General features: G+C 44.5%; 2 protein-coding genes across 5 annotated transcripts in view; both read right to left on the bottom strand.

The window, feature by feature from the left end:
* Positions 1 to 11,008, bottom strand: part of ddx10 (DEAD (Asp-Glu-Ala-Asp) box polypeptide 10) — a 70,549-nt gene extending 59,541 nt beyond the window's left edge. For both annotated transcript variants that reach the window (XM_029690833.1, XM_029690834.1), the window contains exons 1-9: positions 10,659 to 11,008; positions 9,804 to 9,864; positions 9,573 to 9,703; positions 9,280 to 9,438; positions 9,010 to 9,130; positions 8,605 to 8,794; positions 3,161 to 3,287; positions 2,883 to 3,045; positions 2,368 to 2,452 (exon numbers count right to left, since the gene is read on the bottom strand). In XM_029690833.1, the coding sequence (XP_029546693.1) occupies positions 2,368 to 2,452; positions 2,883 to 3,045; positions 3,161 to 3,287; positions 8,605 to 8,794; positions 9,010 to 9,130; positions 9,280 to 9,438; positions 9,573 to 9,703; positions 9,804 to 9,864; positions 10,659 to 10,874 (1,253 nt within the window). In that variant the 5' untranslated portion in view covers positions 10,875 to 11,008. The remainder of the gene's footprint in view (positions 1 to 2,367; positions 2,453 to 2,882; positions 3,046 to 3,160; positions 3,288 to 8,604; positions 8,795 to 9,009; positions 9,131 to 9,279; positions 9,439 to 9,572; positions 9,704 to 9,803; positions 9,865 to 10,658) is intronic.
* A 423-nt stretch (positions 11,009 to 11,431) lies between these two features.
* On the bottom strand, positions 11,432 to 23,573 carry LOC115148700 (centromere/kinetochore protein zw10 homolog). 3 transcript variants are annotated; one of them, XM_029690830.1, is made up of 15 exons: positions 23,368 to 23,573; positions 17,627 to 17,761; positions 17,357 to 17,458; positions 16,904 to 17,141; positions 16,165 to 16,317; positions 15,711 to 15,905; positions 15,265 to 15,416; positions 14,554 to 14,736; positions 14,059 to 14,288; positions 13,858 to 13,929; positions 13,598 to 13,767; positions 13,246 to 13,376; positions 12,613 to 12,744; positions 12,278 to 12,480; positions 11,432 to 12,107 (listed from the first exon to the last, which is right to left on the bottom strand). In XM_029690830.1, exons 1-15 carry the CDS (start codon positions 23,470 to 23,472, stop codon positions 11,981 to 11,983), a joined length of 2,328 nt encoding a protein of 775 aa, XP_029546690.1. In that variant the 5' UTR covers positions 23,473 to 23,573; the 3' UTR covers positions 11,432 to 11,980. The 3 variants fall into 3 exon arrangements, with proteins under 3 accessions (XP_029546690.1, XP_029546691.1, XP_029546692.1); XM_029690831.1 differs by lacking the exon at positions 23,368 to 23,573 and adding an exon at positions 22,787 to 22,846; XM_029690832.1 differs by lacking the exon at positions 23,368 to 23,573 and adding an exon at positions 17,997 to 18,198.
* Between the last annotated feature and the right edge of the window lie 248 nt (positions 23,574 to 23,821).

Genomic DNA, 23,821 nt, shown 5'->3' with positions numbered 1-23,821 from the left:
AGCACAGGAGAGCGAGAGAGCACAGGAGAGCGAGAGAGCACAGGAGAGCGAGAGAGCACAGGAGAGCGAGAGAGCACAGGAGAGCAGGAGAGCGAGAGAGCGAGAGAGCACAGGAGAGCGAGAGAGCACAGGAGAGCGAGAGAGCACAGGAGAGCGAGAGAGCACAGGAGAGCGAGAGAGCGAGAGAGCACAGGAGAGCGAGAGAGCGAGAGAGCACAGGAGAGCGAGAGAGCGAGAGAGCACAGGAGAGCGAGAGAGCGAGAGAGCCCAGGAGAGCGAGAGAGCCCAGGAGAGCGAGAGAGCCCAGGAGAGCGAGAGAGCCCAGGAGAGCGAGAGAGCCCAGGAGAGCGAGAGAGCCCAGGAGAGCGAGAGAGCCCAGGAGAGCGAGAGAGCCCAGGAGAGCGAGAGAGCCCAGGAGAGCGAGAGAGCCCAGGAGAGCGAGAGAGCCCAGGAGAGCGAGAGAGCCCAGGAGAGCGAGAGAGCCCAGGAGAGCGAGAGAGCGAGAGCACAGGAGAGCGAGAGCACAGGAGAGCGAGAGCACAGGAGAGCGAGAGCACAGGAGAGCGAGAGCACAGGAGAGAGGGAGAAACGGAAACAGAGCTGTGGAGGCTGATGCTACACTACAGCCCTGGTTGGTAGAGTGCACATGATGAGCACTTGGCCTTCCTTCAAACTCACTGACTCCCAAAATGGAATAACACCAGGCAGCTAGGGGACATCTTACTCCAACAGCAGCAGGATGCTGAAAGCCTCCAAACATATACAAATGGCTGATTGCAATAAGCCTAGAAAGGATTACCCTTCAGTCCTGTCACGCCACACAAAAGAACCGACACACAAGAGGTTTGTCAAGGGGTACGGCAACACAAAAGCAAAAAAAAAAGAGAAGAGCAGCGCAGAGGTTTTAGCAGCTCACTAATCACCGTGGCAGCGCAGCGGCTCGAAACACATCCTGTCTGCTTAAGATGCACATTGCTGCTGTCGGAAAGTGTGCTGCACTGAGCTCCGTAGAAGCAAAGCACACTAATGTCTGTTGTTCTCCTGTCTCAGACACACACCCTTTCCTTTTCACACTGCTGCAATTACCGGGTGCTACCGGTGAGAGATCACACACAGCCCCATGAGTCAGCACTGCAGTTGGGCAAACATGGCCAAAGCTGAGAGATATTCCCCTCACTACTCTACTGCTCCCAAGTGTTATCCAAAGGAAGTTCAGTGTACACGACACTTTGGTTCAAAACAATACTGTACCAACCAGGTAAACATGGTTTGTACCACGTGGCCAATGAACTGCACGTTCAGAATCAACATAGCTGGATGCAAGTTCTCTGCTCAAGCTATTTTTTCTCTCTATCAGCACTGCAAATGGTACCAACTCACCATTGTACTAGCAGAGAACAATACCACACAGCATCATATGTCACCACAGAAGGAAGCTCTGGATTTTGGAACACATTTGAAAGCCAGTCTGATAAAACGTGTGTGTATAATGACTGTGTGAGTGTGTAGGCTTCAGGGAGAGGTAGTGAGAGAGGTGGAACATACAACACTGCCATCTAGTGAGTAGCTAAACCGTTGCGCGTCTAGTGGGGAGGTCAACCGTTGCGCGTCTAGTGGGGAGGTCAACCGTTGCGCGTCTAGTGGGGAGGTCAACCGTTGCGCGTCTAGTGGGGAGGTCAACCGTTGCGCGTCTAGTGGGGAGGTCAACCGTTGCGCGTCTAGTGGGGAGGTCAACCGTTGCGCGTCTAGTGGGGAGGTCAACCGTTGCGCGTCTAGTGGGGAGGTCAACCGTTGCGCGTCTAGTGGGGAGGTCAACCGTTGCGCGTCTAGTGGGGAGGTCAACCGTTGCGAGTCTAGTGGGGAGGTCAACCGTTGCGAGTCTAGTGAGGAGGTCAACCGTTGCGAGTCTAGTGAGGAGGTCAACCGTTGCGAGTCTAGTGAGGAGGTCAACCGTTGCGAGTCTAGTGAGGAGGTCAACCGTTGCGAGTCTAGTGAGGAGGTCAACCGTTGCGAGTCTAGTGAGGAGGTCAACCAACTGTTGAGAGGAGAGATTGTGAAATGATGCGATAGGATAATGGCTTGACTATGAAGGAATCTTCAACTGTTGCACACAGTACAAAAACTGTAATGGTGGCTTGTTGTGGGTACATTTGTGTAAAAGGCAGTGTCCCTGTAAGATACAGTAGTACTACACAGTGATAACTTCACTTTAACACTACTGTTGGAGAAACATAGTATTTTCAGAGCTATGTATAGACTCACTCTGCATATACAATGAAAAGATTCCCTTAAAGGAGACGATGCATAGACTGCAAACAGAGTCAATGTCTTTCCTTTTACTGTAGGTCCAGTTAAGGGGGTTATTACCTGGCGGTTCGTCCCACTCTGTGGATGTATGTGTTGGCATCCTCTGGACAGTCAAACTGCAACACCCAGTTCACGGCAGGGAAGTCTGCAAAGTGGGAGGAGAAAACAGAATTATTATTCACCACAAGCAACAACCTTTTGGCTCTAGTGTCAGAGCAGTACATATTTATTTCATTTAAGGGTTCGTGTTTGAGCTGTGCCCCAAAATGTAATCTCTGTCCCTACTGACTAGAGACATTCAGCCAGTCTGTAGAGTAGAATCTCTGTCCCTACTGACTAGACATCCAGCCAGTCTGTAGAGTAGATTCTCTGTCCCTACTGACTAGAGACATCCAGCCAGTCTGTAGAGTAGATTCTCTGTCCCTACTGACTAGAGACATCCAGCCAGTCTGTAGAGTAGATTCTCTGTCCCTACTGACTCGAGACATCCAGCCAGTCTGTAGAGTAGAATCTCTGTCCCTACTGACTAGAGACATCCAGCCAGTCTGTAGAGTAGGCTGCTGATGTGTTAGTACCTAGGCCTCTGGCTGCAATGTCTGTGGCGAAGAGAACAGCGTTCTTCTTCTTGATGAAGTCATTGTAGACCTCCACCCTCTTCATCTGCTGTTGCTTCCCATGCAGGGCCAGGATGGGCATGCCCGGACGCAGCCGACAGAACACCCGGAACAGGTATTGGACCTACGGAGGGAGAGAGAAAGAGAGAGAGGCTTCATGTTTGCAGCCAAGACTACGACTAGACCGTGAAGCGATAAGCCTAATGGAGGAACGTTTGCACAAACTAGCGAAGCCTCACTTCTTTGCAACAGGCGAAGAAGACGATGACTTTCTTCTGCAGGTGGCTCCTGATGAAGGAGAAGAGCATGTTGACTTTCTGGTGCAGCTCACACACCACGTAGTTCTGCTCCAGCGTGGCCGGCGTGCTGCATGGGGACACAGAAACATGTAGTCTTTTAATTGGTCTCTTTCAGGTCGTTTGTGTTGTACTTCAACTTGTTGCTGCAGAGGACAGAGAACTATGTAACTGTGTGCCTTAAAAGAATGTTTAAAGCTGGGGCTGCATTCCATTGTACAGCAGACCTGGGTTCAAAAAGGCAAGAATTAAAATCATTTCAAAAACTTGAGTTGTGCTTGACTGAACTTGCCTTTTGCAATGAGCCAATAGGAAAGTCCCAAAAGTGAAAACCTCACCCACGGCAACCTGGCACTCCAGGCAGGCTAAAGCAAACTCACAAGTATTTGAAATGTCAAATAGTAAGCTATCCAAGGCATGTCCGTTCTGCAGTGGTCCTGCTTTGCTCCTAACAGGTTTCAGGTCAAATGTGGTTTAAAAACACCAATGTGCACTGAGGAGCCCTGATAAGGCTGAATCAGAGGAAGCAAAGAGTTCTCTTTCATCTCTCCCATATAACAAAACAGCTTCAACATCGAGGACAAAGCCATAACAGCATAAACACTAAACCAGCCTATCAGCAAATGACTCATCGAAAAAGAAGTGCAGCTGGAACAAAAAGCATGAGCATAAAACAAGATTAGTATGATAAAAAAAAACTGTCAACTGGTGCTTCTAAACCTGAATTGAAGTTGCTGACATTCAGATAAAAACAGTCTATGTTAACGGCCGACCCAATTACCATGCGAGCCTGAAAGTGGGAGAGAATCCACCCTAAATTAAATCAGCACCTGGCTGCACAGTGACATGTCATTATTTAGTAGGGCTAGGGACTTCACAGAGCCTCCATGACAACACTCGTATTTGTTGCATGTACCGGCCCACTTTTACCTCCCCTGAATCCATACCACATACTGGTTGTCAGTTTGTCCAAATACACTACATGACCAAAAGGATGTGGACACCTGCTCAGTCTCATTCCAAAATCATGGGCATTAATATGGAGTTGGTCCCCCCTTTCCTGCTATCAAAACAAAGTTTGTCATGTGCGCCAAATACAACAGGTGTAGACCTTACAGTGAAATGCTTACTTATAGGCTGTTACCAATTGTGCAAAACAGGTATTAGGTGAACAATAGGTAGGTAAAGAAATAAAACAGTAAAAAGAGGCTATATACAGTAGCGAGGTTGTATACAGACACCAGTTAGTCAGGCTCATTGAGGTAGTATGTACATGTAGGTATGGTTAAAGTGACTATGCATATATGATGAACAGAGAGTAGCAGTAGCGTAAAAAGAGGGGTTGGCAGGTGGGACAATGCAGATAGCCTGGGTTAGCCAGGAGCACGGGTTAGCCAGGAGCACGGGTTAGCCAGGAGCACGGGTTAGCCAGGAGCACGGGTTAGCCAGGAGCACGGGTTGGTCTGCCCAATTGAAGTAGTATGTACCGTAATTTCCGGACTATTGAGCGCACCTGAATATAAGCCGCACCCATTGAATTTCAAAAAATATATTATTTTGAACATAAATAAGCCGCACATGTCTATAAGCCTCAACACCTCGGCCGTCTGCTCTCTGTGTGTTGACCCAGTCTTCGAGCTCATTTTCTAGTTCGGGACATCTGCTTTTCTTCCCTCTGAAAGCTTTAGTTGTCTTTTTGCACTGAGTCAATTCCTCACGCTGCTGTTTCCAACGTCTTATCGACTCATTAAGACCAAGCTCCCGTGCAGCAGCTCTATTTCCTTTTCCAACAGCCAGATCAATCGCCTTCAACTTGAAAGCTGCATCATATGCATTTCTCCGTGTCTTTGCCATGATGAGTGACAAAATGACTACCGTAATCAGAATGATGGGAAGGTTGAGCGCGCTCAATTTAATCTAAACAGTAAACAAAAAAGTTGTTTGACCTTAACCCGTTCGGCAATTTCATTGGTCTAATGAAAGCTTCATGCCGCCAAAAAACTGAGCACGTCACAGAATGTATTTTTTTGGAGAGAAAACATTTGAAAGCGGGAAAAATCCATATACACTGCTCAAAAAAATAAAAGGGAACACTAAAATAACATCCTAGATCTGAATGAATGAAATAATCTTATTACACACTTTTCTTTTCAGAGTTGAATGTGCTGACAACAAAATCACACAAAAATAATCAATGGAAATCTAATTTATCAACCCATGGAGGTCTGGATTTGGAGTCACACTCAAAATTAAAGTGGAAAACCACACTACAGGCTGATCCAACTTTGATGTAAGGTCCTTAAAACAAGTCAAAATGAGGCTCAGTAGTGTGTGTGGCCTCCACGTGCCTGTATGACCTCCCTACAACGCCTGGGCATGCTCCTGATGAGGTGGCGGATGGTCTCCTGAGGGATTTCCTCCCAGAATAAAGCATCCGCCAACTCCTGTACAGTCTGTGGTGCAACGTGGCGTTGGTGGATGGAGCGAGACATGATGTCCCAGATGTGCTCAATTGGATTCAGGTCTGGGGAACGGGTGGGCCAGTCCATAGCATCAATGCCTTCCTCTTGCAGGAACTGCTGACACACTCCAGCCACATGAGGTCTAGCATTGTCTTGCATTAGGAGGAACCCAGGGCCAACCGCACAAGCATATGGTCTCACAAGGGGTCTGAGGATCTCATCTCGGTACCTAATGGCAGTCAGGCTACCTCTGGCGAGCACATGGAGGGCTGTGCGGCCCCCCAAAGAAATGCCACCCCACACCATGACTGACCCACAGCCAAACCGGTCATGCTGGAGGATGTTGCAGGCAGCAGAACATTCTCCACGGCGTCTCCAGACTCTGTCACGTCTGTCACATGTGCTCAGTGTGAACCTGCTTTCATCTGTGAAGAGCACAGGGCGCCAGTGGCGAATTTGCCAATCTTGGTGTTCTCTGGCAAATGCCAAACGTCCTGTACGGTGTTGGGCTGTAAGCACAACCCCCACCTGTGGACGTCGGCCCCTCATACCACCCTCATGGAGTCTGTTTCTGACCGTTTGAGCAGACACATGCACATTTGTGGCCTGCTGGAGGTCATTTTGCAGGGCTCTGGCAGTGCTGCTCCTCCTGCTCCTTCTTGCACAAAGGCGGAGGTAGCGGTCCTGCTGCTGGGTTGTTGCCCTCCTACGGCCTCCTCCACATCTCCTGATGTACTGGCCTGTCTCCTGGTAGCGCATCTATGCTCTGGACACTACGCTGACAGACACAGCAAACCTTCTTGCCACAGCTCGCATTGACGTGCCACCCGGGATGAGCTGCACTACCTGAGCCACTTGTGTGGGTTGTAGACTCCGTCTCATGCTACCACTAGAGTGAAAGCACCGCCAGCATTCAAAAGTGACCAAAACATCAGCCAGGAAGCATAGGAACTGAGAAGTGGTCTGTGGTCCCCACCTGCAGAACCACTCCTTTATTGGGGGTGTCTTGCTAATTGCCTATATTTTCCACCTGTTGTCTATTCCATTTGCACAACAGCATGTGAAATTTATTGTCAATCAGTGTTGCTTCCTAAGTGGACAGTTTGATTTCACAGAAGTGTGATTGACTTGGAGTTACATTGTGTTGTTTAAGTGTTCCCTTTATTTTTTTGAGCAGTGTATTAGCCGCGTCATTGCGAGGTTCAAAGCGTGGGAAAAAAGTTGCGGCTTATAGTCCGGAAATTACGGTATATGAATGTATGGTTAAAGTGACTATGCATATATGATAAACAGAGAGTAGCTGCAGCGTAAAAGAGGGGTTGGGGGGGCACAATGCAAATAGTCTGGGTAGCCATTTGATTACCTTTTCAAGAGTCTTATGGCTTGGGGGTAAAAACTGTTGAGAAGCCTTTTTGTCCTAGACTTGGCACTCAGGTACCGCTTGCCATGCGGTACTAGAGAGAACAGTCTATGACTGGGGTGGCTGGAGTTTGACCATTTTTAGGGCCTTCCTCAGACACCGCCTGATGTAGAGGTCCTGGATAGCAGGCAGCTCTAACAGCCTCCACTCTTCTAGGAAGGCTTTCCACTAGATGTTGGAACATTGCTGCGGGGACTTGCTTCCATTCAGCCACCAGCATTAGTGAGGTCGGGCACTGATGTTGGGCGATTAGGTCTGGCTCGAAGTCGGCGTTCCAACTTATCCCAAAAGTGTTTGATGAGGTTGAGGTCAGGTCTCTGTTCAGGCCAGTCAAGTTCTTCCACACCAATCTCGACAAACCATTTCTGTATGGACCTCGATTTGTGCACGGGGCATTATCACACTGAAACAGTAAAAAGGCCTTCCCCAAACTGTTGCCACAAAGTTGGAAGCACAGAATCGTCTAGAACATCATTCTATGGTATAGAGTTAAGATTTCCATTCAGTGGAATTAAGGGGCCTAGCTCAAACCATGAAAAACAGCCCCAGACCATTATCCCTCCTCCACCAAACGTTACAGTTGTCACTATACATTGGGGTAGGGAGAGTTCTCCTGGCATCCGCCAAACCCAGATTAGTCCGTCGGACTGCCAGATGGTGAAGTGTGATTCACCACTCCAGAGAACGCATTTCCAATGCTGCAGAGTTCAATGTAGGCAAGCTTTACACCACTCCAGCGGACACTTGGCATTGTGATCTTAGGCTTGTGTGTGCCTGCTCGGCCATGGAAACCCATTTTATGAAGCTCCCGACAAACAGTTATTGTGCTGATGTTGCTTCCAGAGGCAGTTTGGAACTCGGTAGTGATGTTGCAACCGAGGAGAGATGATTTTTACGCTTAAGCACTCAGTGATTCCGTTCTGTGAGCTTGTGTGGCCTACCACTTCACGGCCGAGCTGTTGTTGATCCTAGAAGTTTCCACTACACAATAACAGCACTTACAGTTGACCGGGCCAGCAGGACAGAATATTTGACGAACTGACTTGCTGGAAAGGTGGCATCCTATGACAGTGCCTCATTGAAAGTCAGAGCTTAAGTAAGGCCATTCTACTGCCAATATTTGTCTATGGAGATTGCATGGCTTTGTACACAACTGTCAGCAACAGGTGTGGTTGAAATAGCAAAATCCACTAATTTGAAGGGGTGTCCACATACACTATATATACAAAAGTATAAGCAATCAATGTAAGCTCCCTGCAATCACTGAGTAATAACATTCGCATTACCTACCAGTGGCTTAGGAGACTCACTGAAATCCCAACAGAATTCAAACATCACACTGCACAATAATTTTTAACTGAGATATCATGTTTAATTTCCTGAGTTCATGGAAATCCAAGTGACATTAACACCAACTGCCAGATTTTTAAATGCTAAGACTAAGAGTCTATAGACACTGGACTATAGTGGCGTTGTTGTTGTGTGTGATATAATAGAGCCCCTACCTGAACTTGGCCTTCTCGTGCACCCAGACATACTCTGGGTCTTTGAGGCTGAGGCGGGCCAGGTCTTTCACTGACTTGGTCTGTGTGGCTGAGAACAACAGTGTCTGACGGGTCTTGGGGAGGTTCTCCACTATGGCGTTGATAGTGTCGGCAAAACCCATGTCCAGGATACGATCCGCCTCATCCAAAACTAAAAAGAATTAATCACATGATGTCAACCATGTCAGAAATCCAGCACTTTTGTCAATGATCTGACTACAGACCAAAACAAAGAGCTACTAAAGCAAAGTTGCTTAACATTAACAGTAAGAACGTAAAACGCCCATAAACAACTTTTAGCTCATACCACTGTGAAACTATTTTTATGACGGCCTAGTAGCTAAGGGGTAACTCTAGCGTATGTACCTAGCATGTGCAGATCGGAGGCGTGGAACGCAGCAGTCTCGTCCATGTGCTGGAGCAGGCGTCCTGGCGTGCAGATGATGATGTTGGTGCGGTGGATCTTCTCAGACTCATTTTTCAGGTCCTACAAAAAAAACATACCATAAGAGATTACACTCTGGAATCCAACATAACAACCGGGCACAAACCTTTCCTTTCAAACAACACCAACAGGTGTCAAAACTAACATGAAATTAGCTGCCAATACCGGCACTTGAAAGTAAATAAAAGTACCTTTCCGCCAATGATGAGGCCGGCAGAGAACTCGTGGTTCTTGCCCACTTTACGGAGCACCTCGAAGGTCTGATAGGCCAGCTCTCGTGTCGGGGAGATGATGAGGGCCCCCAGGCCATCCATGGCTGTCCACTGCTGACGATACAAACACTCCAATACCTGGAAATAACACCAACACGTGTGAACAGCAATGACACACCAATAGCCTCAAATAATGGATGCACACTGCATCTGTCTTCATATCAGCTCGCAATATTGCACAGATATACAGTAGAAAACAATTGGGTACTCACAGGAATGAGAAAGGCCAGTGTTTTTCCAGAGCCAGTCTTTGCAGCACCCAGAACATCTTTACCTTGCAACGCAAAGCCAATGGTCTGTCTCTGTATTTCTGTGGGCTGACGATACTGTGCTTCCATCAGACCTGGAGTAAACAACAAAACTGTCAATGGAATAACAATGGCATGTTGGTCCATATTGCATGGCACACAGTCAAGGTAATTTCATAACCAATTGATATTTACCTCGCAAGGTATTCTTTGAGATGGGGAAATCTGAAAACCTCTCAGCATCCTTGGCATTTATCTAGATGACAAAGGTGTTAGTTTAACGCTCTCTCTCTCACACACACACATCCCCTGAAGAGTGATATGATTAACTCACTGTCAAGAGAAATAATGTAGCTAGCATTACAATATAAAACGTTATCTAGCCTATCTAGATTGCTTTGATTAGACTGAAAACGTGATAGCTTATTTGCAGTCCTAGTACCGTTTGTGGCGATGCTTTCCATTGCCTGTACAGCATAGCCATGCAGATTTACATAGTTTTTTTCCTAAGTAAATATTGAATACAATTATTTGGGCGGCAGGTAGCCTAGTGCGTGTGTGTTGGGCCAGTAACCGAAAGGTTGCTGGATCGAATCCCTGAGCTGACAAGGTAAAACATCTGTCGTTCTGCCCCTGAAGAAGGCCGTTAACGCACTGTTCCTTGGTAGGCCGTCATTGTCCATAAGAATTTGTTCTTAATAACTGACTTGCCTAGTTAAATAATAACTTAATGTGCACAAGACAGAAGTACATGCACGCGATTCATAACATTAGTCTAGCATGTGTTTACGTGGTACTGGCACTCAAAAATACGGCAAATAATTTCCTGTGGATATTTTACCTCAAATTTCGACCAGCTGAAGGACCAACCGCACAGACAACCACTAAAGTGTATTTTATTCAACATTCTGACCTGTGAAGAGACGTACGTTTCTGCAGTGCTTTGTTTCACACTGTTATACCATGAATTGGTATCGGTCTGATTTATTAGGCAATTATCTAGTCATCTAGCCTCGCCCAACTTCATAGGCTAAAACAAACCTTGCTTACCTCGTTATATTTGTTGACAAGCCGTTGAATAACTTCTTTCTCCACCTGCCATTCAGGTTTCCTTTTCTGTCTTTTCTCTTGTTTAACTCGTGTTTTCGTCTTGTTGTATTTCTTCTTCCATCGCTCGAAGTTCTTCACAGGGTCAATGGTGTCGGTTGGGTTTTTCTTTCCCATTTTTTTATTGGGGGACACGTTTGGTCGTTTGCCCTTGTCCATGGTTAAATAAATAAATTCAAGGATAATGTTTTAAAAATAAATACTTGGTGGTTCAGCTAAACCGCATGTAAACGCTGGCACACAAGCATGTAGACGCATAAATATGACGTCAACGCAAACCGGAAATTTCCACATGTGACGTAGTTCAACGAAAACTGATCAAATTTGCTGGGGTGTATTAATTACACCGGAAACAGTTTACTCCAAACGCTGTTGAATTCCGTTTTTTCCTTAAACGGAAGTTGTAGTTCAGTCGTGTCTCTCTTCCCCAAAAATTTGAGTCTTGAATAAGTTGAAAGGAACGTAGACTTCACTCCACTTCAGAGCATGGAAGAATCAATCATTTATAGATGTGCAGTTCACGCCAAACACGTCGCATAATATATGGATTGGAATTACAATGAGTAGAAAGCATAAAATGTAAATTTACTACAACTTCCATTGACGAAGACAAAAGTTTGTCACGCTGATGAGCGTTGAGTAAATTATTTGTTGCAAAATTTTTGCAACATAAGAAAAGTTAACTGAATCAGCATAATGAATACAACCCTAGTTTGTTGAATTTGATTGGAAATGACCATTTATCGCATAACTAAAATATACATTAACTGATAGATGTACCGGTTTCGCAGTGTAGCTACCAGCACTTCTTCAACCATATTCCTGCATTATCAACTCACAATGTAATTTCTATGCACACTACAAAAAAATTCCAAGCACAAAACATTAAGAAAAATAGTAAAGCATTTGGATTATCATGGTTGAAGAGACATGTAGAAATCTTTTCAGTTCACATAGTGCTCATTCAGAATGCAGTTTCAGGTACAAATAACTTTATGAAATATTGGAGAAAGAAAACAGTTTCATGAAAGGCAATAGCCCTAGCCTTTTGCAGTAGTGTGGTAGAGCGTGTCCTCATTGCATTAATGGCTTTGCTGAAAGTAGAAGCGTTATTGGGATTTTAAAACAGCAGTTTATATGCCACAGTTATCGTATACAATGCTATATATTGCATTTAAGTTCACAACTTGGCATTAAGATATTAATGAACACTTTTCCACAGCAGTGAAGGAAAGTGCTGCCCATATTAGGGTCGTCTGTTGGAATCAAGAGTCTTTGATTTTGCTGAGAGCCACCGCCCGCCTCTCAGTGTTCTGGAACAAAGCACGGATCAGGCTCTTCATCTCGGAACTACAGAACTCCAGCGCCAGAGGCCCTTTGCCCTCTGCCCACCTTCAGACAGGAAACAAAGACAAATCAGAGTACTCAGTGGTATACCAATCAAACAACGACAATTCCAAAAGTGTACACACGACTACTATAGATACATTTACTTTTTTCTTATGATGAAAATGAAATCGCTTTAATGGTGATTTGACAAGCTGAGAAGTTCCTTTTTGTACCTGTCGACTATCTCCTGCAGGTTAGCTCGCAGCACTATGACCAGCTCCTTGAAGGTGATCCACTTTGTCACGTACACGGACACCTCCTCCTGGTACTTCTTGTTCTTGCTCTCCTCAGGCAGAGGAATGAACACCAGGGGTCCTTCCTCGATAATAGTCTGACAGAGGATGTGTAGGTGCTCCCCATCTTCAGTGGAGATATCCTAGTGGAGAAAATTGCATAGAAACCATAGGATGAGGAAGACCACTCATTCAATCAAGATGAACAATATGTGCCCTCTGTAAAATAATGGAGAAAACACAAGTCACATTATCAAATAAGAACCTGCCCTCACCTCCAGCATCATGATTTTGGCAATCAGCTCTGAGATGGCAGTGTTGAGTAGAGTCCCCATGGCTTTACAGTATATGTTGACTGGTAGAACGTCTTGCCAGACTGTGCCCAGCCTCTTCAGCTGATGGATGACCTGCAAATGAAACAAGTCATTTTCAGTGATGGAACAGTGACCACATCCTGTAAGAATTGTAACTGTGCATTTGATACAAGCCAATAATTTCTAACTTTTGATGGGAAGCTTAAAGGGATAGTTCAGCCAAAAGTTGTTTGGGTCAAATTCCTCTTACCTTGAGTTGTCTTGTAGGCCAGTAGTGACAGCATCCACAATAATCCGTTGTTTACTTTTGCCACGGGCATGAGTTAGTATAATTAGCATTGTCCCAACAACTGATGGCCTCCTACTATGCTAATCATGCTTCCTTCAAAGTTTGACCAAAACATACGTTTCCCCTGAACTATCCCTTTAACTGATGCTTAACTCACCATTTTAGAATGTCTGGCTGATAGAGGTTGTCTCAAACAGCAACTATGAAAAATACTGGAGATCTAATGCCATATTTGTGGCTACAGTCATCATATGGACAATTGTAGATCTCTTTCAGCTATATTGCTGGTTCACTTGAACACCGACCTGCCTGACGGCCTTGCTGGCTGCGGAGTAGTTCTCCTCGTCATCCAGGTTGGAGAAGTTGCGTGCAGTGGAGAGACGCTCCAGCATCTCTGCTCTCTGGACGTTCAGCTGGGCCAGGAAGCACTGAGCGCCTGGGAAACACAGCTACAGAGTCAGATAGCTAGAAATGTACATTCTCCTTTCACCAAAACCGGAGTTGGGATGTCTCTAGAACATGATTCGTCTCAAATCTCCCTGGTCTCATCATCCTTTTTGGAAATAAAAACAACAGCAGTTCAACCCCCACAAAAGCCCATCAAGAGTGTAGCCATTCTAATGCTGGGCAAGCCATGGGACACGCTCATTCCCTGACCCAGTTTCCTGAAGCCGGGCACCAGGTCCACGAAGGTGGCAGCGCCCTCGCTGAGGGGGTCGGGCAGGTGTGGCCTGAACTGGTGGCCGAGGGTGAGCAGGTGGTGGGCGATGTACATGCAGTTGTTGTGCTGGATGGCTGCCAGGTGGGGGAACTTGAGTAGGTTCCCTCTGGAGAGCATAGACACAGAGAGAAGTCAGTGAGACAGACAGTCTCGGGGGGAAATGCTAATATAGTATAAATTAACTGAATATACTCACTTATGGTATGTAGGCACAACATCATAGAACAGCTGGAATATATTCCGCACCGTGAAGAACAGTTGGGTAGCACTTCGAGGGACAAATGAGGGGGGGAAAAAGTGTCATCTTCGCAAAACTAAAAACTTCAGGGAAACACTGGGCTAAAGCTGAAGAGTTAATATTATGTCATCATGTGCAGTGGGTAACATGAGAGCGTACCATTGGCTGGAGCTGCCCACGGCCTCAGACAGCGTGTGCAGGGCCAGCTCCATCAGCTGCTGCACCGACTCGCTGATGCGACACACAGGCAGGCACAGGGTCAGCGCACCCAGCTGCTTCTCGTTCTCCAACCGGGGCACCTCAAGCTTCTTGGCCTTCTGCTTGCCCTTGTTGTCTCCAGAGCCTGGGCTGGGCAGCTTGGGGACCGAGAGCTTAGAATCAGGTGTGATCTGTTGGCAGGAAGTGATGTTAGAAGTACAGTCAAGTCCAACCTCTGTGCATTTACCTGCAGTACAAGATGCAAAGCAGTTCACCTGTCCTAGTTGTGTTTATTTTCTCTGGGTATCTGTAGGTTCTGATTTAGTGCATGCATTCACAAGAAACCACATACTGTACATTGGGAGTCATCTGTGTGGCTATTGATTGTGTACCTAATAAATAGAAACCACACAGATAAATAAGACCATGGATAGACTGTAGGAGAACATCACACACTTTGACGGTGTTGTGCATCTCAGAGGTCATCAGCTTGCGTGCCGCCACAATCACGTCTTTGCATTTTTTGCTGGCAAAGTGGCAGTTGATGTCCCGGGCGTACTTGAGCAGCTCGGTGGCGTCTCCTCTGAGGTACTGCATCTCCTTCAGGGACTTCTCAAACTCCTCAGTCTCTTTGATCACCTGGGGGTGAGAACATACAGGGTGGTATGAATGACAGAATGAAAAGTCTCCTTTCTAGCACGTCTTTGCAGCTAATGTTCTTTACATAGTCTATATCAAGTTATTAGTTCCAAAAATATAGTTATTTGCACCTCTTTGATAAACCAACAGGAACAAACTGCATTGAGTCATCAATTCTGACCTTTTGCATGGCAAAATGCAAAGACTGTCTAATTTGTCACAAATCTGCTGACGAGGGGAAGAAAGTTTGTTGACGTGTGGCTTGATTGAAACATTTTATGCAGTAAATGTGGAGATTGGTTGAAATGGCAAGCCCTCTTTGTACTGCGGTGATGGGTCAGTTTTATGCAATAATATTGCGAGGTTTTTGCTATTTTATGCGAAAATAGTGTGGTCATTGGTCAAGTTTACAAGCATTTGCATAATATGCAGGGAATTGTTGATTTTGCTGGAAAAATTTGGATCTCAGAATCCTGGAGGGACTGATAAGGGTGTATTCGGAGTACTTGGTTAGCCTTTGATACATACCACACTGTACTGTTCAAGCTGACTGCTATTGGTTGGGATGGAGTGCAGGAGGCACTCATGGATGATGCAGTGAGACATCTCCTGCCATACCAGGTCTCCCAGTATGACAGACACTTTTCTCTCGCCAACTGATACATCTGCAACGGATACGTCTGCAAAGCAAAACAAAAGAGACATGTCGTTATAGTGCCAATGGCACGGCTCTAAAATGGCGGCTGGCATATCAACTCGTTTCATATTTGCTGTGACCAAAGATTTTTTTTTTTGTAAAATTGAAACTCAATAATCCTTCTAAAACAAGAGACTATGGGCCAGTTTCCCAGAAACAGATTAAGCCTAGTCTTGGGACTAAAAAGCATGACCAATGGAGATTCTCCATTGAAATACTGTAGCTTTTTAGTCTCGGACTAGGCTTAATCTGTGTGTGGGAAACCAGGAGTTCCTACCTAGCAGGTGTGTGTGTAGGGTCTTGAGTACCACCAGGACTTTGGTGTAGACTTGCGAGGGACTTGGGTGCTCCTCGGGGGTCTCGGCACACTGGAGAGAGAGTAGGGTGCCCTCGCCTTGCTGCTCCGACACCTCCACGTTCAGAGAGGGGTACATGATCAGGGGCTTCAGCAGGTACTTCATCAGCACCTGGCCTAGAGCGGGGAGAGGCTGGCTGTCTCATGACGGACTAACAGGATGCTATGGAAGCAGCCTCACAGTGTATGTACAGAACAGAGGCAGTCCACATTATTAAAACTCAATAGTCCGATTAATACAAACAGAAAATAATCATTTTTCAAATAATAGGGGGATATTTCACAAGGTGGTTTCAACGAGTTCAACTACAATATAATGTGGTCAGCTTTACAGTAAAAAAAATAAAATAAAAGTTGACTGGACACTGGGTCTTACTGAAGAGTTTGATCTTGTGTTGGAGTTCCCCTTGGATGGCCAGGGCCTGGAGGACACAGGAAAGCAGAGGGGGAGGGTTCTGCTGGGAATCCTTGGTCCCGCCTAGGGTCAGCTGGAGCTCCGTCTTCAGGAATGACTTCATCCCCGTCGCCTCTGAGGACAGATGGACGCACAATCAGTGTCTGTGATTGCATAACACGGTACCACTGCTCACCTGAGTTAACATGAATCAAGCAGGGCTGGGAATTGCCAGGGACCTCAAGACACAATATGTACTGTAATTTTATTGCGATTTGATGTTCCAAACATATTGCTCACCATATGTCTGCTGTAAAGGGACAAGAGAAAGCAGTTTTGATCAGTCATGGAAATAAATGATTGGCTTCCTATTTAAAAAGAAGATGGAGAACAAGCTATGCAGGTACAGCCAACTAGCGCAAAAATAATATTGGATATTGTCGAAACGATACTATATAATATCCCCCCTCGCCATCACTAGAAGAGCGCAATTTACCACAATAAGTAAAATGTTTGAAATAATACATTTATATCAGGGTATTCCATGCTATAGCCCCAACTGATACCCCTCAGGCAACTTATTTATCCTCAATACTAGTGCCCTAGAATGGCTACTTGCTACTTACTAACATCTCATGGTCAATAAATTAAGCCGTGTGCTTATGAGGCCAAGCATCAGACCAGCCAGCCCCCCCCCCAATGCCTGGGAGAGCCTTTTTACCTTTGGAAGGAGGCAGTTTCCAGACAGCCAGTCTCTTCCACTCATCTCCCAGATGGTAGATGAGGTTCTCCCTCTGGACAGTGAGCTCTGAGCTGAGGGCTCTCAGCAGGGGCAGCTCAGAGCCTTTCCACGCCTTCAGAGAGTCTGCACTGTGCCGGGCCTTTTCTAACTGCTTGGCCGAAATGACATACTTCTTCTCCAGTAGGGCTTTGTGAAACTCCTCCATTGCAATGTGAAACTAAATCGACAACAGAAAAACATGTAAATATGCTTTGACATTTACCAATATTATTGACGATCATCCCAAATTCATGTCTCGGGCCAGGTACACAAGGACAGATGTCAAGCAATAAATCGGTGCATTATTATAAATAACATTCAGTTCAAACAGGGCCATGTGTAGATATCAGTGGGGACCAGGTTAGAGCTACAGTTGAGAGGGATGTAGGCTACCTCTTCTAGGTGCCTGAGCATGGCAATGACAGTAGTGTTTCTCTCCAGCTGCTGCTTCAGCTTGGCATGTTCAGTCACAGCTGTATGTAGATTATGCTGCACCTGTATTCACACACACACACACACACACACACACACACACACACACACACACACACACACACACACACACACACAGTCAACAGTAGATCTCTGCCAACTGTCAATCAAATAACACCTCCAAAAACACAAGGCGAACCCAATGACCCATGAGTAGTTAGTGAAGCTTACCTCTGTCTCAATGTGGCTTTTGAGGATGTCAATTTCTTTAGAGACCTCTTCGGCCTGTCCCATAAGTGCCTCTGCCCCCTGCATGCTAGGTAGGAACTCATTGTACCGCTTGTTAATAATGTCACATACCTCTTCCTATGGGAGAAACGCAGATGGTGAGATTTAGGTAAAGAATCAAAGCGTGAGGCAAAGACGAGAAGAGTCAAAGCTATACAACATTGCATAAATATACAACCGGTAAAAAGAGACAATACATTATTTTTCAATTTGGGCAAAGTATGCATTTTAAAACAAGTTTGTACCCAAGATAGAATGGTCACGAGTGATCAGAAGTTGTAGTGTGCGAGTGTAACCTAGCTAACTTACATACCAAGCTAGTTAGCTAGCTTTGTTCAGAACACATTTGTAGGTACAGCTACTTCTGACATGATCCTCATCTGTAACGTTATAGCTACTAGTTTGTAGCTAGCTAGTAACTTTAGTGTAGTCAACTAGACGTGTGTGTCGTGAACAGCGTGAACAGTAGAATCGGTGGTTCGCCTTCAAAATAAAAGATGGTGTTGAGGATATATTGCCACGGGTGTTAGGCCCGAGACAAATAATGATTTATGTTCATTAAAAACGTTATTTAGATTTCTCCATAATATTTGACCTTAACATAATATATAGTCCCGAAACAAATCTAGGGTTGCTACCCAAGCCGGCTGGTCGTTGGTTCTTTCAGGTAGGTTGCCGAAGACATGACCCAGTCTTTTTCTTCTGCATCTATGCGACCCAGTCGTTCCTTCTAAATGGTCCATTGCCATACTGGCTGGCAACATTCTTATCCCACCTTGCTTGCTAGCTAGCCAACTACGGCTAACTTACAGTCACGTCAAAACAGTGCAGCCAGAATAACAGCAAAGTATCTGAATTTGCGTTTGTTAAAAGCTGTTTTCTATTGACATTTATGTTGATATATCTATAGCAATGAGCTAATGATGCCCGATTTCGCCTGGCAAAGAAATGTGCTCTCTTTGCAGGACACTGTTTTTCAGGGGATCCATCTAGCCAACAACACAGCTAATACAATCACTTCAAACTGAAGTTGGAAAGACAGCAAACTGGCTGCATTTAAATGTGTTTGTAATGTAATGAAACAGCCTCGAACCCTCGACCTTCTAGCCCTAAATCCAGCGCTATTGACTCTGCCCCAAAAGCATGCTCAAGCGGCAGAGTCGATATCCGCGCTTATAAACCCAGGGTCGTTACAATATATTTCCCTAAAAACTTATGCCAGCTGATTCAAAAGCTGCCTGCCTGTCTCGTCCGGACACGTTCATTACTATGGGACAGCTGGAGATCGAATTTCAATGTTGCAAATGTCGGAGACTGACAGCAAGGTTTATATAAATCTCCCCTACTGAAAATCAAATGCAAGTCTAAAAGAAATGGGAGAAAATGTCTAGATGCTTTTTATAGTAGAGATCAAGTTCATAAATTGCCTGGCTGGGCTGATGAGAATTAATTGCCCAGTGAGATGGAACAGAGTAAAAAAAAAGTCATAGTTTTAGCTGGTGGTAATTTGTGGAATAGACACTGGATGGAATGCAGTTTTAACCAATCAGCATCCAGGATTAGACCCACCTTTGTATAATGCTAAACAAGTAGGGTTTGGCATGGTTATTCAAATGGTCTTTAGGTCGATTACTTTAGTGTATACATTTTTTGGAAGCAAAAACAATAGGACTATTTTAACAATGAAAAAGCTTTGTCTAAAATGAAATAAAAGTATATATGTGACATTGCTACATAACCGACAAGAATAGGCCATTACATACCACATTCTAATAAAACAGTTTGACAGTTTTTATGAGCGCAACTCATAAAAAAGATGCACTGGTAGTCTACACACGATTCACAGCGTGTGGCTTGTTGTTATTGTCGGTCAATCATAGTGGTGCGATAGTCAGACTATGTAGCAAGTGAGGTTGGATATTTTTGTAGTAAATGGAATAAAAAAAATATGGATTAAGTTGGTTGACGGAGTAGGCTACAATGATCCACCAACAGGTAGGCTGTTGTTTAATATGAATGGAGTGGTTGTAAACAAGGACGGGGAGTGCAGCAAAACAGCCTCAATTAGCTAGCCTTGCTACGTTAGCTGGATAACTTAGCTAGCTACTGCTCTGCATTTCAGGAATCAAAGTAGCAAGTAACCCTGGTGCACTGTTAAATTATTTACCCATTTAAACAATTTGTTTTTGGATGAAAGCTGTTTTTGTAATGCCCTCGATAGCTTTCATGTGTTTCAAACATGAGGTGTGATTCCTCGACTCTTTGCCCATCGACTCCCGGTGTCAACTCCCATTTCTGGGTGTCAAGCGGAATCGACTGCTAAGATTCTGTATTTTTGCAACGGAGGTAATTAGTTGCCGTAGTCTACTTCGATAACAAACTCTCGCATCTTTCACAGCAAAGAAAGAGCGAGCTAGCAAGAGAGAAATGGGAGGGGCACAGCTAGACAGGTTGAAATCAGATTAACTAGATTAGGGTTGGAGTGAAAACCTACATGATGGTAGTTCTCCAAGAACAGGTTTGGAGAGCCCTGTCCTAGGCAAATAATCAAAGCATCCCCGCTAAACTTTTTGGAAATGACAAATACACTTTCTCTTCCACAAAACGCATCTCAAGTGCAAATATGGTTCAGCAGCATTGTTATTAGGAAGGACCTACCATATATCGATAAAATAGTGATTATGATCACACTTCAGTTTTTATATTTACATTTTAGTCATTTTGCAGACATTATGGGGACTAGAGGTCGACCGATTTAATCGGAATGGCCGATTAATTGGTAATCGGTATTTTTGGCCACAGATTTTTTTTTTACAACTTTATTTAACTAGGCAAGTCAGATTAAGAACACATTCTTATTTTCAATGACGGCCTAGGAACGGGGGTTAACTGCCTTGTTCAGGGGCAGAACAACAGATTTTTACCTTGTCACCTCGGGGATTCGTTTTTGCAACCTTCCAGTTACTAGTCCAACGCTCTAACCACCTGCCTTACATTGCACTCCACGAAGAGCCTGCGTGGCAGGCTGACTACCTGTTACGCGAGGGCAGCAAGAAGCCAAGGTAAGTTGCTAGCTAGCATTAAACTTATCTTATAAAAAACGATCAATCTTAACATAATCACTAGTTAACTACACATGGTTGATGATATTACTAGTTTATCTAACGTGTCCTGCGTTGCATATAATCGATGCGGTGCCTGTTAATTTCTCATCGAATCACAGCCTACTTCGACAAACGGGTGATGATTTAACAAGCACATTTGCGAAAAAAGCACTGTCGTTGCACCAATGTACCCAACCATAAACATCAATGCCTTTTTAAAAAAATCAATACACAAGTATACATTTTGAAACCTGCATATTTAGTTAAAATTGCCTGCTTACATGAATTTCTTATAACTAGGGGAGTTGTGTCACTTCTCTTGCGTTCTGTGCAAGCAGTCAGGGTATATACAGCAGTTTGGGCCGCCTGGCTCATTGCGAACTGTGTGAAGTCCATTTATTACTAACAAAGGCCGTAATTAATTTGCCAGAATTGTACATAATTATGACATAACATTGAAGGTTGTGCAATGTAACAGGAATATTTAGACTTAGGGATGCCACCCGTTAGATAAAATACGGAACGGTTCTGTATTTCACTGAAATAATAAAACTTTCGTTTTCGAAATTATAGTTTCTGGATTCGACCATATTAATGACCAAATGCTCGTATTTCTGTGTGTTATTATGTTATAATTAAGTCTATGATTTGATATTTGATAGAGCAGTCTGACTGAGCGATGGTAGGCAGCAGCAGGCTCGTAAGCATTCATTCAAACAGCACCTTCGTGCGTTTGCCAGCAGCTCTTCGCAATTTTTCAAGCATTGCGCTGTTTATGACTTCAAGCCTATCAACCCCCGAGATTAGGCTGGTGTAACCGATGTGAAATGGCTAGCTAGTTAGCCGGGTGCGCGCTAATAGCGTTTCAAACGTCACTCGCTCTGAGACTTGGGAGTGGTTGTTCCCCTTGCTCTACATGGGTAACGCTGCTTCGAGGGTGGCTGTTGTCGATGTGTTCCTGGTTCGAGCCCAGGTAGGAGCGAGGAGAGGGACGGAAGCTATACTGTTACACTGGCAATACTAAAGTGCCTATAAGAACATCCAACAGTCAAAGGTATATGAAATACAAATCGTATAGAGAGAAATAGTCCTATAATTCCTATAACTACAACCTAAACCTTCTTACCTGGGAATATTGAAGACTCGTGTTAAAAGGAACCACCAGCTTTCATATGTTCTCATGTTCTGAGCAAGGAACTTAAACGTTAGCTTTTTTACACGGCACATATTGCACTTTTACTTTCTTCTCCAACACTTTGTTTTTGCATTATTTAAACCAAATTGAACATATTTCATTATTTATTTGAGACTAAATTGATAGTATTTATGTATTATATTAAGTTAAAATAAGTGTCCATTCAGCATTGTTGTAATTGTCATTATTACAAATGAAATATAAATTTTTATTTTTACATTTATTTTTATTATTTTTATGTATTAATTTATACACGTTTTTAAATTCAAATCGGCCGATTAATCGGTATCAGCTTTTTTGGGTCCTCCAATAAATCGGTATCGGAGTTGAAAAATCATAAATCGGTCGACCTCTAATGGGGACACCTATACATTTGGCAGCCAGTTACCAGTGTGGTCCAGACAGGACATTGAAATATATTCACGCATACAATAAAACCCAGGCTTCTGTCATAAGAGTCAATTCAACTTCAAAAAAATAATGACAGGGGACATTTTGGAAAAACGAATCCTGTATGAATCGTCCTCTGGAATAACGCATATTTGGATAACAATTACAAAACCAACCTCTCTAGTAATAGCCTACCCATCTGAATAGGGCTATAATATGGCAAAGAATAGGCTTATCTGCGTAGTGCGCCGCGCATCATCCCATGGGATCCGCCAAGGCTGCACACAGCAGAGATATCACAGAAATATTATAGTTCATACACATTACCTATAGTCAAAATAGGCCTTTTAAAGGCTAAGTTAATGAGCAACATCATACTCATGTCAATACTCTAAAACGCAAACGTAGTCTTACGAGTAGGATTCTGCAATAATGACGTGTATGTATGTGCGCATTCATTTTGGCGTGTTTTGGGAGTCGAGCAAGAGTTGACAGCAACCACAGTAGTCGGAGTTGACTGTGCACGACTACGGAAGTGTTGGACTGGATGACAGTTTCTATCCATTGCTGCGATTGGTTTCCAAATATTCTGGGGCGGGGCTTAGCAAAGTGTCAATTGTGGCATGATTCGATTATTTTTATACGTTTGCATCTGTTTCAATGGTGACTTTTATTTTGAAGACAACCCGCCGATTCCAGAATTTCCACTGTTGCCCGCGCTAATGTAATGTTGTTCACCACACAATGGGACACCTAGCTGCCACCAACAAGGCTGTTGGCATCAGCTAGGCTAACATTAGTTACAGCCAATCGGGGTAGTTAGCATAGGAATTTAGCAAGACTGTTTCGAACGATGAAACCAAATGTTTTAAACGAGCTCAAACGATAAAATTACATATGTTATATACAATAAGCTAGATAGCTTTATGGAAAAGTTGGCCGAATGTTTTGATTATTTCGCGGGCTAGGGAACGTTAGCTAAGTCGCTTGCTTACCTTAGTTTCTTCTACTTTCCGTGACAACTTGCTTATTTTACCATTGAGATCTTCTTTTTCAAGTTTACCAGAACTAGCAAGGACTTCTGTCACGAAAGATGCCATATTTGGATTCGGAGAACAGCTGGCTGGCTAGCACTAAAATCCTTCAGGGCTGTGTGCAGGTTGAAGAAGCCCGCTCACAATAACCAATCAAATCTGCGTTCCACTTCGTTATACGCCCAGCCTAGACGAGTGTTTCCCAAGCTCGGTACTGCCCCCCCAGGGTGCACGTTTTGTTTTTTGCCCAAGCACTACACAGCCGACTGAAATAACCAACTCATTATCCCCTGGTCTAACCCCTGGTCTAGACTAGGGCAGAAATATTTCCAAAACTTCAACTGCCAAATAATGTTTCCCCTTATGTGAAAGGACTAATATCATGACTTGAGTGGAAATGCATTATGAGTAAAAG

Source organism: Salmo trutta, chromosome 15, assembly GCF_901001165.1.
Source record: "Salmo trutta chromosome 15, fSalTru1.1, whole genome shotgun sequence".
Classification (NCBI taxonomy): Eukaryota; Metazoa; Chordata; class Actinopteri; order Salmoniformes; family Salmonidae; genus Salmo; species Salmo trutta.
This window is presented reverse-complemented; position numbering and strand designations above follow the sequence as displayed.